The 17,123-nt window shown below is 42.0% G+C and overlaps 1 protein-coding gene across 1 annotated transcript in view; it reads right to left on the minus strand.

Moving 5' to 3' along the window:
- The window catches only part of LOC120031779 (chemokine-like protein TAFA-5), a 150,622-nt gene that overhangs the window by 58,218 nt on the left and 75,281 nt on the right, over positions 1-17,123 (minus strand). The window contains exon 2 of the mRNA XM_038977599.1: positions 6,057-6,206. Coding sequence (XP_038833527.1) covers positions 6,057-6,206 — 150 coding nt within the window. The remainder of the gene's footprint in view (positions 1-6,056; positions 6,207-17,123) is intronic.

Genomic DNA, 17,123 nt, shown 5'->3' on the forward strand with positions numbered 1-17,123 from the left:
CCCTTTGAACCTGGAATCAGTTTTTTTCCCTTGTTCAGAGAAATTAGCCATCGAAGTCACTTGCATTATTTACCATAAATGAGTGTGAAAATAACAGGTTTTTCCCACTAGATGCTGCTGTTCCTACCACTGCCACGTCCTTTTATCCATTTTGCTGCTCTCCTGTGTTGATTAAATGGATTCCAACATTTTCTTTGCAACTTTGGGTAGAAAACCAATAACTTTTGCTAATTATGAAAATAAATTCTGTGGTCATCCTCACAATTCAAGACAGTCCTCCATGAAAGCAATTCAGTTTGTCCTTCTCTTTGGCCTAATCTGTGTCCAGGAAACGGCCCCTCTGTGTGTGTTTATTTGCTTCAAAAAAGGTGTGGATTAGTTAGACCATTCCTGGTAAACAAGCACATTATTAGGCTACAGAAGTTATAATGGCTTCATTGGTATGGTCTCTAATGGTCTTCAATGGTAAAAGTAAAAAACACACACTGTATATTCTTTTGAAATGATACTGGATAGGGTTGGGCTTAATGGTAAATGTTACTAATCACACTACATTTAGAAATGTTTCTAATAATTGTATTGAAATAAATACGACTGCCGTGTAAAGATTTATAACTTTATTAAGGTTGTCTTGTGCTGAACAATTCGTAATTAGTGCTTTTTGAGGTCGGTTCAGTTTCGGATGTATTATTTTTTTAAATATGGTTTTTGATTTTGGTTTTGATTATTTATTTTTCACATTAAATGCACTATGTGGGTTGAATGCTGTAACACAGAATAAAACAATTAATAAAAGTCCCATGATAGTAGTGACTGCCAATTTCTGCTCATCCCTTATCAACCATCATTTATTCACGTTGCTTTACTTAAATAAAATATTTTTAAAATTGTGTATATTACATGTTTTATTTGATGACTTTATTATTTCATTCCAAGTCATCATCTCACCTCTATAGAGCTGCTGTCTATGCTGTCTGACAAAATCACTATTTTAGTAGTTCTTCAAAGTAAATAAGGCATACTTTTAAGACTGCTGAATATCAATCACTTAGATCATGTATTTTCAGGTAGAGATACCTCGCAAAGCAACTGCTCTCTATGTTTGTTTTGTCTTTGGCTCTTTCACACCTGGTTTCATTTGCCTTCATTTCTGTGTGTATTATCACCCCTGTTGCCTGCCTAGGTTTGTGCGGGATTATTCGTGTGATGTTGCGCCTATTTAGTTTTCACGTATTTATACTGAGTGTGTATACATTTAGGAGCGTTTTTTCCCCCTCCTTTCATGAGTAACGGGTTTCTCTGTTGTCGAGGGCGTTTATTTTTTGGTATTGTACCTTAACTGTATGTTTGTGGACTTGCCCATTAAATTACGCATCTCGGACATCTCTGCTCTCCTGCGCCTCACTCCTTCACCTACCTCTAAACGCAATCTTGTCACAGCCTCTCAATCGCAACACCCTACTACATCGCACAGTTTGGACTTGATCTGACTTACAGTATCTCTACAGAAACTGAGAAATGTGTGCAGTGAGCTCACAATTTTTTTTAAATTCTAATAATTGAACCGACATTGATCAATTAGTTAAAACATTTTCTCAGCACTAGGGTTGTCATAACATTTTAGTCACTAACCCATTTATTAATCAATGTTTTGGGCTTGTAAGAAAAGTCTTTGTATGAGAATTGCACTACAGGGATGGCCCTCTCAGAAAGCTGCCATTTGTTAACTATTCAAGGAGAGTTGGGATGAAGCAGTAGGTTGCTAAGAGGAGGACTGGCTTGACATAAAATGTGTTTTCATCATGAACAAAATCTATTGGTTTTATACCCAAAGTTGCAAAGAAAATGTTGTGATCCATTTAATAAACACAAGAGACCAGCCAATTTGGCAAAACCTGGTACTTTAACACTTCAATGGGTATAGTTCCCAGAGGCCAATTGGAGACCGTCTCCAACTCAGTTTGTCATGTTGAGTGTGTTAGTGTCAACAGCCAACACACACATTTCGCTGTGCAACCTCACGTTTTAATTTGGGAGCACCAGTGCGACCCAAAGAAACTACAATATTTTTAAAATAATTGTAGTAATGATAAGGCTTCACACTGTTGTTTCCTCGAGCGCAGATTCGTTAGTGTCTATAACGAGTTCGCTGAGAGTCTTAATAAATAAAAGAACAATTAACACGAAACACAAACGCACCGACATGAAAACAGAGTCAATTACACCTGAGGAAAGAACCAAGGGGAGGGACAGATACAGGGAAGATAAACAAGGAGGGTATGGAGTCCAGGGGAGTGTCATGAGGCGCAGGTGCGCGAGACGATGGTGACAGGTGTGCGGGATAATCAGCAGCCTGATGACCTAGTGGGAGTATACCTGACAGTACCCCCTTCGACGCGTGGCTCCAGCCGCAGGACGAACCCGGGGATCAGGAGCAGACACCCCTGCAGATGCGTGAGAACCTGTCACGCCAGCTGGGGTGTGCGAACCTGACAGATCGGTTGAGGCAGGGGAGACCGGCGATCTGGTGGAGGCACGAATGCCCGGCGATCCGGCGGCGGCATAAAAGTCGGCGATCCGGCGGAGGCCAGGTGATCAGGCTGAGGCAGGGAAGCCTGGCAATCTGGTTGAGGCATGAGAGCCTGTAGCACTTCCCGGGTCCGACGTCAATAATCAGACACAAAATATGAAATAAAAAACACTCCCTGATGCTTCTATTAGGTGAGGTTGTAACGGCTTTCCTCCTCCTCTTCATCCGAAGAGGAGGAGCAGGGATTGAACCAAAATGCAGCGTTGTGTGATGACATGATTTATTTAAACAAGACGAAAAAACGAACTACACTTGAATAATTAACAAAACAAATAAACGATGTAGACAGACGTGGACGACGAACTTACATGAAACACGAAGAACGCAATAACAGGAAAACTGACTACATAAAACGAACGAACAAACAAAACCGAAAACAGTCCCGTGTGGCGTAACATACAGACACTGACACAGGAGACAATCACCCACAAACAAACAGTGTGAAAACACCTACCTTAATATGGCTCTCAATCAGAGGAAATGAAAACCACCTGCCTCTAATTGAGAGCCATATCAGGTCACCCTAAACCAACATAGAAACAGAAAACATAGACTGCCCACCCAAACTCACGTCCTGACCAACTAACACATACAAAAACTAACAGAAAACAGGTCAGGAACGTGACAGAGGTGTTATTCTTTAACGAGTGTGCTGAGAATCGGGAAGCAGGTTCCGGGAGTGAGTGTTTTAATAAATAAAAGAACAATGAACACGAAACATAAGCAACGCACCGACATGAAAACAGAGTCAATAACACCTGAGGAAAGGACCAAGGTGTCACGCCGTGACCTTAGAGTTCCTTATTATTATTTTCTATGTTTGGTTAGGTCAGGGTGTGACTCGGATGGGAAAGTCTATGTTTTCTATGTCTTTGTTTTTGGCCGTGTGTGTTTCCCAATCAGAGGCAGCTGTCTATCCTTGTCTCTGATTGGGGATCATACATAAATTGTCATTTTCCTTTTGGGTTTTGTGGGATCTTGCTTTCTGTTTAGTGTTTCTGCCTGACAGAACTGTGCGCTTTCGTTTTCACGTTTGTTATTTTGTTTGAGTGTTTTTTTTATAAAACTATCATGAACACTTTCCACGCTGCGCTTTGGTCCACTCTTCCTACCACCAACGAGAGCCGTAACACAAGGGGAGTGACAGATATAGGGAAGATGATCAAGGAGGTGATGGAGTTCAGGTGAGGCGTCATGAGGCGCAGGTGCGCGAGACGATGGTGACAGGTGTACGGGATAATCAGCAGCCTGATGACCTAGAGGCCAGAGAGGGAGTATACGTGAGAGCGTCATGCGTGCACCATTAGTTCAACGAAGACCGCTTGTTTCTATCACAAACACTTCAAAAGATCTGACCCATATTACCAGAGCAATGTTATTTTTTTCCTGTCACAGATTGGGAGACTGCATTTTACATTCATAAACCAGGTCGTTCTAAAACTACTCGTGGGCCTCACTGGTTTTAAACCTTGTTCAGTCATGTTTGTTAACTCATTAGCTAGCTAGCTAACAGCCTGGTAACTTTACCAGTACATCCAAACATTTGGATGCACAGAAAGAAAGGACAAGGGATAGCTTCTTCAGGAGATCAATGATCATAGCAATGAACCATCATCACAAACTCACTCTTAACGAGCCAGTGTACAATTGTCAATATAATGCATCTCAATTGGAAAATAGTGTTTTTAAATCATGTTAAAAACCTCAGTCTACAAATGACTTTTTAATTTCAGTGACAGTTAATTGTAACAACATTTTAGGTTTTTATAATCAACAAATGTATTTACAAGGTTCCATATTTGTTTCTAGGGTACAACATACAGGCTATATCTGAATAGATTTTTTGTAAATCTTATTTTCTGGTGCTTCTAACTTTTTAAAGTTTGGAGCACCAGTGCTACCAATGATTACACACATGCAAACACCCTCCTTGGCCTCTCCTCTCTCAGAACACCTGAGGAGAAGGTACAATTTCTCTCTCTTCAGCCCCTCAACTAGCCCTCTTAATCAGTGTAGTGGCCCCTCCACTCCAACACCACACTGCTAGGCAAAAGCGGCCTTGCTCTCTTTTTCACCTGCATTGATGGGAATCAATAGATAGACTCTGACATTATTACAAGAAAATATAGGGATCAGGAGAGTGAAATGGCAAACAAGAGGAGTCTGTATTTATGCAACACAAGAAAAACATCACATCCGCCCGCAGTGGAACGGGATCAATTGGGCTGAGAGGAATATTTTGGCATGGAATTTAGATTTTGTCAGAAGAGGATTTTATTGTCGGTGTTTGTTGTCTCCTTGCGGACCGGGTGGAATGATATGACTTATAAAATGGGGCAGTTGGGAAGATTAAATGTATCCTGTCCTCCACTTGAACAAACTGCTTCCAAGATATGTGTAGCACTCAACAGGCAGAATAACTATTTTGTAATGGCAATACAGAGAGTAAATATATTATATTTTGTTCTCAGGACTCAGTATGTTGCAAATTACTCATTGGATAGATCATCTTGCAGAATTTCTATCAGGATTCAATTCCAGAATTTGGATTTTCTTGGTTGTGATGGGTCTCATTTGGATTATCCTTCTCGAGAGGTGACCATCAGGAGTAGAGATTGAGGATTGACGAATAAGGACAGCGATTGTGTTGGTCGGAAAGACTCAGATTGTATCAATTTAAATGTAGGATTTCAATACTGGCCCAGACCTTGAGAACTGAAATGACTGAAATGAAATTTGTTGATTTTTCTTTTATTCTCTGTCTTATTCTCTTCCAGTGTACTGGCTATTCCTTGTGTGATCCAGGAAGAAATATAACAACTAACACTGACTTTAGGGAACAGAGGGGAACCAGACACACAGGCCAAAAGACACACATCGAACCCCTGAGTCGACGCAAGGAGCTCGGTGCGAGGTGTGTGGTGGGGGATTACATGTCATGATGTCAGTTTCTTCTGCTCATTATTAGACACACATACACACGCACACACATGCACACGTCAAGGGGATCAGAGAAACAGCAATAGAATTGGCTTGGGGGGAATAGGAAAAATGTGTTACATTCACGGGCATACTGTCACTGCTGATAAAATGAACCTCAAAGGTAACTTGGAATCCACAAGAACATAAGAGAGATTTCCCTGACGTATCCATGCCAAAAGCATCAGATACTGTGAAGCATAAGGTATAAGAAATGATTCACTGACATGACATCACTGAGCTCTTCCAGCAGTCTTTCTGATAAAAACAACGCAATCACAACCCTTACTATATGCTTGGAAAATGTACTGGTTAGTTTGAATGTTTCAATCTGCAATGTATCTTCAGTATCGGTGATAGTATAGGCCTATTTCAGTGGCTAATATGTCCAACTCTGGTCTACACACCACCTGTTTACCCACATACTTGACCACACACTGTAAAAGATCAATCCAGACTAGTTCTCAACTATGTAAAAAGCTCTTACCGTCCACACAGGCTGGCATGGCTCTTGTCGTCCCAGCGATCTGTCCCTTCTTACAGGCGCACCGTGCAGTCTGTCTGGCGATGGTCCGTCTGGGCTGACTGCTGTCCCTGTCCAGCATCACAATCTCACATGTCCCCGCCGCCAGTTGACCTGGAAGTGACATCACATAGACAGGACATTATGTCAAAGTGGCAGAACATACTCTATTAGGGAAAAAGTAGAACCATACAGGGTTCTTCAGTTTGTCCCCATAGGGGAACCCTTTTTTGTGCTAAGTAGAAACCTTTGCAGAGAGGGTTCTTCATAGAACCCCCTGTAAATGGTTCTACCAAGAAACTTCTATGAAGTGTTCTGCCTAGAACCATCTATAAAGGGTTCTGCCAAGAACACTTTTATCCTCTAAAGGTTCTTCCTAGAAACCTCTATGAATAGTTCCACCAACATTATTAACAAAATCTAACTCTTTATGACAATACATTACATACATTACATACAGTAAGGCCTTTCTTTGAGGGCCTAGTTATACCCTAAAGGCGCCCGCAGAACTCGGCTAGGCGAAGTAAATGTCTGTGCCCCTTAAAAGACCCTTGCTTGAAACACGAGACAAAAGCAGCGATATTACTGTTCGTCCCTCTTGAGATGCCGTGGCAACAACCTAGCCAGTATACACTTCCTCAAAATAGTCCGAATTAATCTAAGCTAAATCATGAAATCTGTCATTCATTTAGATGTTTTTGCCAAGTAGGTCTTAGCCGCGCAATTTTACATCTAACTAAGATGTTTGGTGCAGTATTTCTCAAGTGAAAAAAGGAACTAGTCATCTCTTGTTGAATGAAAACAAACACTTCATTGAAGAATCCCATCCAAAGTTCCCACTCCTACTAAGAGTAGAACTGTTGACCAATCAACGACGAAGGGACTACCAAACCTCGACTTGCCTCAAGAACAAAATGTACAGTACCAGTCAAAAGTTTGGACAGACCTACCTATTTTTACTATTTTTTACATTGTAGAATAGTGAAGACATCAACACTATGAAATAACACATATGGAATCATATAGTAACCAAAAAATATATATTTTATATTATTCAAATTAGCCACCCTTCGCCTTGATCAACTCCTCCGTCCTCTCTCGCCTCCTTTGGAAAAAGTTCAAAGGTAATCGAGGAGAGGCAGTGGAGAGAACGTGGATGAAAATTTGCTTATTGGAAATTAAACTCTCTTTCTCCACTCGTGCGTCATCAGGCAGATTAAGTTTACAGGGGTGGATCCCAAAATAAATGTGTAAAGTGATTAAAAAAACAAGTTCGATTTGAAGACATTTTATAGATAAAAATAACATGCTACATATCGTTTTAAATGTGTGCATGATTCAAAGTAGTGATGTTACGTTTGATACCGGAGATCCGAGACGTGTGGAAATCGCTAAGCTGTTTACTTTAAAGCGGTGTGCCGATGCCTGTATCACTTTATCAGAAACACGTGAACAATGACGTCCGAAGCTTGGTTTCATCGAACAACCACCTGATTGGTTTGGTAGAAGACAAAAAGGCTACGCTATGCATGCTCTCCGGCGTGTGGGACGTCATCTATAATAATTTGGCAGCTCTCAACCACTTATCGGTTTCCGGGTCACGGAGGAGAGAGGGTGGAGGACAGACTTTTTCCCAAATGAGAAAAGGCCCTGGTTTACAGGCAACATCAGGGGCATATTCATTATGGAAACCATTTAAAAACTAAATTGAAGCTTCCTCGCTGTTTCATTCCATTTGATTCCGTTTAATAATCATTTTGCAACAGAATTGGCCAAATGAATACACCCCAGCAAACCCAGTCCTGCAAACAACATTATGCTAGCCTGCAAAGTGTGGTATACCTCCAGAGAGAGATTATTCAACAACTGCAACCTTTAATCACTCACAATCTGCGTTCAGGAGTACTGTCAGGGTTTGAGACTAACTGTTTTCGAGACTACTTAAATAATCTAAACGGAACAAACATCTCAGTAACGGGTGCAATAAATCCAACTACTAACATTTTGGATTAGTTTAGAAAAATGTATGTTATTTATCATTGTATAGAATACGATTAATCAACCAATATATGTAGATACAAAACATATTTTGAAAGAAACAATTCTGAAAATCAACATGCAATCGAACATGCTGGGAAAAATTATAAAGATGGGAGTGGTTTTCAGAGTTTTACGCTACACAGAGTAGAAATTGCACAATCACACTCAACTCTGGTTATTAAAACCAACAGTGGGGTTATTTTACACCACCGAGTGTTGTTCATTTAACTCAACACTAAAAAGATTTCACAGAAAAATCGACACAACGTAAAACTGGCCAATTTGCTGTGTACCATAAAATACACTGCTGGTTCACTCATACTCCCTTCGATTCTCCTACTCTCTGCTCCATGAAATTACAGAAAATACTAATTTGAAAGACAGAAATCATGGCAAGATATCAACTACATCAGTACTGTATACGTAAAATGATTAAGGGAATAGCAGATACATGCACAAATATTCCCATATAAACTCAGCAAAAAAAGAAACGTCCTCTCACTGTCAACTGCGTTTATTTTCAGCAAACTTAACGTGCAAATATTTGTATGAACGTAACAAGAATCAACAACTGAGACACAAACTGAACAAGTTCAATAGACATGTGACTAACAAATGGAATAATGTGTCCCTGAACAAAGGTATCTGGTGTGGCAACCAGCTGCATTAAGTACTGCAGTGCATGTCCTCCTCATGGACTGCACCAGATTTGCCAGTTCTTTCTGTGAGATGTTACCTCACTCTTCCACCAAGGCACCTGCAAGTTCCTGGACATTTCTGGGGGGAATGGCCCTAGCCCTCACCCTCCGATCCAACAGGTCCTAGACGTGCTCAATGGGATTAAGACCCGGGCTCTTCGCTGGCCATGGCAGAACATTGACATTCCTGTCTTGCAGGAAATCACACACAGAACGAGCAGTATGGCTGGTGGCATTGTCATACTGGAGGGTCATGTCAGGATGAGCCTGCAGGAAGGGTACCACATGAGGGAGGAGGATGTCTTCCCTGTAACGCACAGTGTTGAGATTGCCTGCAATTACAACCAGCTCTGTCCGATGATGCTGTGACACACCGCCCCAAACCATGACGGACCCTCCAAATCGATTCAGCTCCAGAGTACAGGCCTCGGTGTAACGCTCATTCCTTCGACGATAGACCTGAACCCAACCATCTCCTTGGTGAGACAAAACCGCGACTCGTCAGTGAAGAGCACTTTTTGCCAGTCCTGTCTGGTCCAGCGACGGTGGGTTTGTGCCCATAGGCGATGTTGTTACCGGTGATGTCTAGTGAGGACCTGCCTTGCAACAGGCCTACAAGCCCTCAGTCCAGCCTCTCTCAGTCTAATCTCTGATGGAGGGATTGTGCTTTCCTGGTGTAACTGGGGCAGTTGTTGTTGCCATCCAGTACCTGTCCCGCAGGTGTGATGTTCGGATGTACCGATCCTGTGCAGGTGTTGTTACACGTGGTCTGCCACTGCGAGGATGATCAGTTGTCCGTTCTGTCTCCCTGTTGTTCTGTTTTAGGCGTCTCACAGTATGGACATTACAATTTATTGCCCTGGCCACATCTGCAGTCCTCATGCCTCCTTGCAGCATGCCTAAGGCACGTTCACGCAGATGAGCTTGCACCCTGGGCATATTTATTTTGGTGTTTTTCAGAGTCAGTAGAAAGGCATCTTTAGTGTCCTAAGTTTTCATAACTGTGACCTTAATTGCCTACCGTCTGCAAGCTGTTAGTGTCTTAACGACCGTTCCACAGGTGCATGTTCATTAATTGTTTATGGTTCAGTGAACACGCATGGGAAACAATGTTTAAACCCTTTACAATGAAGATCTGTGAAGGTATGTAACGGCGGTCCTCCTCCTCTTCAACCGAAAAGGAGGAGTATTGAGGGAACCAAGGCGCAGCGGAGTTTGAACACATAATTTATTAAAGAAAACACGAACTTGACTAAACTAACAAAAACAACAAACGGTGTAGACAGACCTGAACGACGAACTTAAATTTAAACACGAGAACGCACGAACAGGGAAAAATAGCCTACACATAAAATGACGATGTACAACACAAACCGAACAGTCCCGTATGGTGCGACAAACACTGACACAGGAGACAACCACCCACAACGAACACTGTGAAAACACCTACCTAAATATGACTCTCAATTAGAGGAACGCCAAACACCTGCCTCTAATTAAGAGCCATACCAGGCAACCCATAAACCAACATAGAAACAGAAAACATAGAATGCCCACCCAAACTCACGTCCTGACCAACTAACACATACAACAAACTAACAGAAATAGGTCAGGAACGTGACAAGGTATTTGCATTTTTACGAATTATCTTTGAAAGACAGGGTCCTGAAAAAGCGACATTTCTTTTTTTGCTGAGTTTAGGTACAGTTTAAAACATTCTCACACCTAACTTTTTTAACTTATCAGATTACTCAAACTCCTGATGTTAAAGTTTAAAACTGAGGTAAACTCTAATGCTCATACACCATTTAAAAGCGTATTCAAATTCAGAAGGGTTCTATATAGAACTCGTCTTGCCTTCCAAAGAATCCTTCTTGCCTTCCAAATAATCATCAAAGACCCTTTTCTTCCTAAAACAGTTCTTAGGATGTTTAAGGTTCTAGAACCCTTTGCCTTACAAAGAAACTCCCAACTAACATCACCACATTGGCCCCATGCGGGTGTTTGGGGGCTAGACCCCACAAATATTTGGGTGCGTGATAGACAACACAGTTGTTACTATCTGATACAATGTAAGGGGCAGCCGATCCAAAAGAGTTGGCTTACTTCAGGCGAAGTGAGGGCTGCCCTTGGGGCCAATGTTGGGCCGATGAGCAAAGGCATATTGGCCCAATGTTGGCAGCCTACATGGGTCCAATGTTTTAACCCGCATTGGGCCCACATAGTGCCAATGTGGGTATGTTTGCTGGGAAAATATGGGTTTATTTGGGCTTATTTAGGCAAAGTGACCAGATATGGGATGCCAACACTGGGCCCACACTGAGCCAATGTGGAGCCGATAAGCAAAGGCACATCTGCCAACATCTGACAATATTTTAACCTGCATTGTGCCCACGGCATACCAATGTAGACATGTTTGCTGTGCCTCGTTTCCAAAAAATAATTCTTCAGATGAAAAGGATTCTTGGTAGAACCCTTTCCCTCCGCAAATAATCATTTTGGAAGCCTTTTTTCTAAGAGTGTAAGCACATAAACATCGCATAAGTGTGTGTAGTATTGTTCTATGAGGAAAAGCATGAACATGCTCAACGCAGATGTAAGAAAGAAGACGAGGACACACATTTTGAGTATTGAGATCCACCCAATATTGAGAAAAAGCTAAAAAAGCAGTCTAGACAATCACTTAAGAGGGCATTTTGGAGGAATGTTTTATATTCTAATACTTATTAGACCCCCATTGGAAACCACCAGACTTTACCCCATGGTATTTCTTATACATTTTTCATTAATTGTACATTTTTTATCACCCTATCTCCATGGACGTGTTGCAATCGTTATCCATGAATTAAATATGAATACTGATGAACCCTCCAATCACAGTTCAGCATCCACCGCACTTCCTGATTCATTCAATCCGGTGACCTCTGACCTTTAATCAACATCTTGCTGTTCACCCATCAACCGCATGCGCACACGCACACATATATATATATATATATATAAAGTTGAAGTCGGAAATGTACATACACTTAGGTTGGAGTCATTAAAACAAATTTTTCAATCACTCCACAAATTTCTTGTTAACAAACTATAGTTTTGGCAAGTCGGTTAGGACATCTACATATCACAAGTAATATTTCCAACAATTGTTTACAGGCAGATTATTTCACATATAATTCACTGTATCACAATTCCAGTGGGTCAGAAGTTTACATACACTAAGTTGACTGTGCCTTCAAACAGCTTGGAAAATTCCAGAAAATGATGTCATGGCTTTAGAAGCTTCTGATAGGCTAATTGACATAATTTGAATCAATTGGAGGTGTACCTGTGGATGTATTTCAAGGCCTACCTTCAAACTCAGTGCCTCTTTGCTTGACATCATGGGATAATCAAAAGAAATCAGCCAAGACATCCGGAAAAAAAATTGTTGACCTCTGGTTCATCCTTAGGAGCAATTTCCAAATGCCTGAAGGTACCACGTTCATCTGTACAAACAATAGTAAGCAAGTATAAACACCATGAGACCACGCAGCCATCATACCGCTCAGGAAGGAGTTCTGTCTCCTAGAGATAAACGTACTTTGGTGCGAAAAGTGCAAATCAATCCCAGAACAACAGCAAAGGACCTTGTGAAGATGCTGGAGGAAACAGGTGCAAAATTATCTATATCCACAGTAAAACGAGTCCTATATCGAGATAACCTGAAAGGACACTCAGCAAGGAAGTAGCCAATGCTCCAAAACCGACATAAAAAAGCCAGACTACGGTTTGCAACTGCACATGGGGACAAAGATCGTACTTTTTGGAGAAATGTCCTCTGGTCTGATGAAACAAAAATAGAACTGTTTGGCCATAATGACCATCGTTATGTTTGGAGGAAAAAGGGGGAAGCTTGCAAGCCGAAGACACCATCCCAAACGTGAAGCACGGGGGTGGCAGCATCATGTTGTGGGGGTGCTTTGCTGCAGGAGGGGCTGGTGCACTTCACAAAATAGATGGCTTCATGAGGAAGAAATATTATGTGGATATATTGAAGCAACATCTCAAGACATCAGTCAGCAACATCAGTCAAGCTTTAACTTGACATCAGTCAAGTTAAAGCTTGGTCGCAAATGGGTCCTTCCAAACGGACAATCACCCCAAGCATACTTCCAAAGTTGGGGCCAAATGGTTTAAGGACAACAAAGTCAAGGTATTGGAGTGGCCATCACAAAGTCCTGACCTCAATCCTATGGAAAGTTTTGTGGTCAGAACTGAAAAAGTGTGTGCGAGCAAGGAGGCCTACCAACCCGATTCGGTTACATGAGCTCTGTCAGGAGGAATGGGCCAAAATTCTCCCAACTTATTGTGGGAAGCTTGTGGAAGGCTACCCGAAACGTTTGACCCAAGTTAAACCATTTAAAGGCAATGCTACCAAATACTAATTGAGTTTATGTAAACTTCTGACCCACTGGGAATGTGATGAAAAAAATTAAAGCTGAAATATATCATTCTCTACTATTATTCTGACATTTCACATTCTTAAAATAAAGTGCTGATCCTAACTGACCTAAGACAGGGAATTTTTACTGGGATTAAATGTCAGTAATTGTGAAAAACTGAGTTTAAATGTATTTGGCTAAGGTATATGTAAACTTCTGACTTCAACTGTATATATATATATATATATATATATACACATACACACAATCCTGTGTGACTCCCTCCCCTTGCTGCTCACACCCATTAACCCCGGACTATGTTGGGAGCCCCAGGTCTCATCCGGCGAGGGTTATCAGGGCCAGGAATTGGTAATTGTGATTGGCAACAGGGTCAGAGGTGTGATTTTAATCTGGCCCTTAGTCACCACAGAAACATAATTAACTACCGGGTCACTCTCAGGGTAATAGTGATCCATCAAGAACGCGATGCTATAATGCTGTGGAGACAAATTTGCAGTGGAATGGTGTGCCGATAGGGGTTGCCTATTACTTTAAATGCAGAACGTGTCTCTGTGTGTGTGTGTGTGTGTACACTACTTTAGCACACACTAGGATGTACAGTGTATGTGTCTTTTCACTTCCAAATATAACTTCCAAATCTTTCAGGATGAATGATAAAAAATGGAGAAAAAAATATATTTATATATATATAACAGCATGAACACTTTGTACATGTGGCTCACTTGTGTATGCTTTAGCCTGTGCATCTGTCAAGGTAGAGAGGTAAACAAACCCATACTGTGTTACAGCATGTTACAAAGAGGACACTAGTTCATCGGGAGCTTCATGAAATGGGTTTCCATGGCCAAATGTGCATGTGTCTGCTCAAACGGTCAGAAACAGACTCCATGAGGGTGGTATGAGGACCCGACGTCCACAGGTGGGGGTTGTGCTTACAGCCCAACACCGTGCAGGACGTTTGGCATTTGCCAGAGAACACCAAGATTGGCAAATTCGCCACTGGCGCCCTGTGCTCTTCACAGATGAAAGCAGGTTCACACTGAGCACATGAGCACAAGTGACAGACGTTACAGAGTCTGGAGACGCCGTGGAGAACGTTCTGCTGCCTGCAACATCCTCCAGCATGACTGGTTTGGCGGTGGGTCAGTCATGGTGTGGGGTGGCATTTCTTTGTGGGGCCGCACAGCCCTCCATGTGCTCGCCAGAGGTAGCCTGACTGCCATTAGGTACCGAGATGAGATCCTCAGACCCCTTGTGAGACCATATGCTGACACATGCACATTTGTGGCCTGCTGGAGGTCATTTTGCAGGGCTCTGGCAGTGCTCCTCCTTGCACAAAGGCGGAGGTAGCGGTCCTGCTGCTGGGTTGTTGCCCTCCTACGGCCTCCTCCACGTCTCCTGATGTACTGGCCTGTCTCCTGGTAGCGCCTCCATGCTCTGGACACTACGCTGACAGACACAGCAAACCTTCTTGTCACAGCTCGCATTGATGTGCCATCCTGGATGAGCTGCACTACCTGAGCCACTTGTGTGGGTTGTAGACTCCGTCTCATGCTACCACTAGAGTGAAAGCACCGCCAGCATTCAAAAGTGACCAAAACATCAGCCAGGAAGCATAGGAACTGAGAAGTGGTCTGTGGTCACCACCTGCAGAACCACTCCTTTATTGGGGGTGTCTTGCTAATTGCCTATAATTTCCACCTTTTGTCTATTCCATTTGCACAACAGCATGTGAAATTTATTGTCAATCAGTGTTGCTTCCTAAGTGGACAGTTTGATTTCACAGAAGTGTGATTGACTTGGAGTTACATTGTGTTGTTTAAGTGTTCCCTTTATTTTTTTGAGCAGTGTATATTGCTGCAGTAAATATATTGCTGCAGTAAATATATAACAAAACAGCAATATAGTACTTCATTGTTGAATGGTATTGAAAATCAGCAATTGCTAATAGTGAATATTTCATTTGGCCTATATATTACAGCATACAAACTGATATTTGGCGTTTATACAACTTGCACTTCAGGCCTTAACAAAGGCTTCTAAACTGACAGCGACGACAGGGCAAAACATGCCACAGATCTGTTCCCTATATAAATGTGATTGCTGGAGCACTACAACCACATATCATTTAAATTGGTACAGCACTTTCACTAACGGGTGGGACAAAAAGAGCCTCTTACAAGACATGTCTCGAAATGTGTTAATGAGTGAGAAACAACAACACCCTATACTTGCTAGTGATCAAAAGTTTTTTGGCGCTCCAAAAATGCAGTATGGTACTGTATTTTTCAATTGACCATTCGGGTACTGTAGTGACTCGGGACAAGGATTGTAGAATTCCTAAAATACATTCTCACTCACGGGTGCAAACAATAGAGCCAATTACAAGGCATGCCTTAAATTATGTTAATGAGCCAGTGACTGTCCCGCCCACAACATATACCCACAATGCACCATAATTCATACTGTAAAACACATTGATGGTATTTTACTGCGCATTCAACAGTGTTTTACTGTAAAAATTACAGAACGGTCTTAGTGTGCTGTAAAACAAATGTACGTTATTTTACTGTGCATTCTACAGTAATCTACTGTATTCAGTTTATACAGTATCATACTGTTGAAAATTACAAAAACATCTAACAGTTCCCACCTTATAAGAGCCAAAAGCTACAAATGTAGTTCTCTCTCTTTGTAAAGACAGGAGGAAAACATCCCACCAGCACTCACCAGCACATACCTGTATCTTTAATGATAAATTGATGCAGATCTGCAGAGACAGAACACAGGGCTGTGATGTCTTGTGTTACGTTGTGATGGTTTTTGATGGTGTTGTGATGTCCGCTGCCTTTGCACCACGTCATAATGTATGATGAGGGGTTTTTAATCTCTGACTGTGTCATTCCCAGCAGGAGCCTATGACTAAAGAACAATGTGAGAGCTCAAGATTTCAATTAATCCTCCCCCTTCTCCTCCTCTTCTTTCTTCTGCCTCTCTCACTTGTCTACCTCTGCTCTTAATCACATTTCACTTAACTTCCTCTTCATCCCTGTCTCTTTATTCTCCCTCTCTCATTTGTCTTCCTCTGTTCTTCATCAGACGTTTCACTTAACTTCCTCCTCTTTCTTCTCCCATCTTCTCCCCCTTCCTCTTCTTTTCCTCTGCTCTGCTCTTCATCCCAGGTTTCTCTTAACTCTCTTCTCCTATTTCACCTCCCTCTCTCCCTTGTCTTCCTCTGCTCTTCATCACACGTTTCACTTCACTCCCTCACCTCCTCCCCATCTCAGACTTTCCATGTATTAATCTCCTCCTTTCCTCTCTCCCCCTTCTCTTCATCACATGTTACACTTAACACCCTTCCTCCTCCTCCTACCCCTCCTCCCCATCCTTTTCCTCCTCCCTGCCTCTGCAGATGATGCAGGATAATGACTTGTCATGTGTGCGTTGCATCAGGCACAGCGGCAGAGTTCGTTTTATTTTTACACTCTTGTACAAAGGAGCCACTCACTGCCTCTCCCTCTGTCAGAGCCCCCTGTGAAATAATAATGTATTTCTTCACTGAAGCTGAGAACATTTCCGTGCCCACCATTGTCTCATTATATATAATATGTGGATCACTTTGGAGCTGGAGCACATTGTGTCATAGAGGCAAAAAGAGCAAGAGTGACTTTTATGAATGTCTACAGCTGCTTTTAGCTAGACAAAGTACCTCTCCAGTCTTACTCCACTGTCGTACTGTTAATGATTGGTAATCTACAGTCCAAATGGATTCCTTTGTATACCGGTGATGGGTGTGAAGAATATATCTTGTGTTGCATCCATCTCAGGGATTTGTATTAATAGAATGG

Source organism: Salvelinus namaycush, chromosome 38 (assembly GCF_016432855.1).
Source record: "Salvelinus namaycush isolate Seneca chromosome 38, SaNama_1.0, whole genome shotgun sequence".
Taxonomy (NCBI): Eukaryota; Metazoa; Chordata; class Actinopteri; order Salmoniformes; family Salmonidae; genus Salvelinus; species Salvelinus namaycush.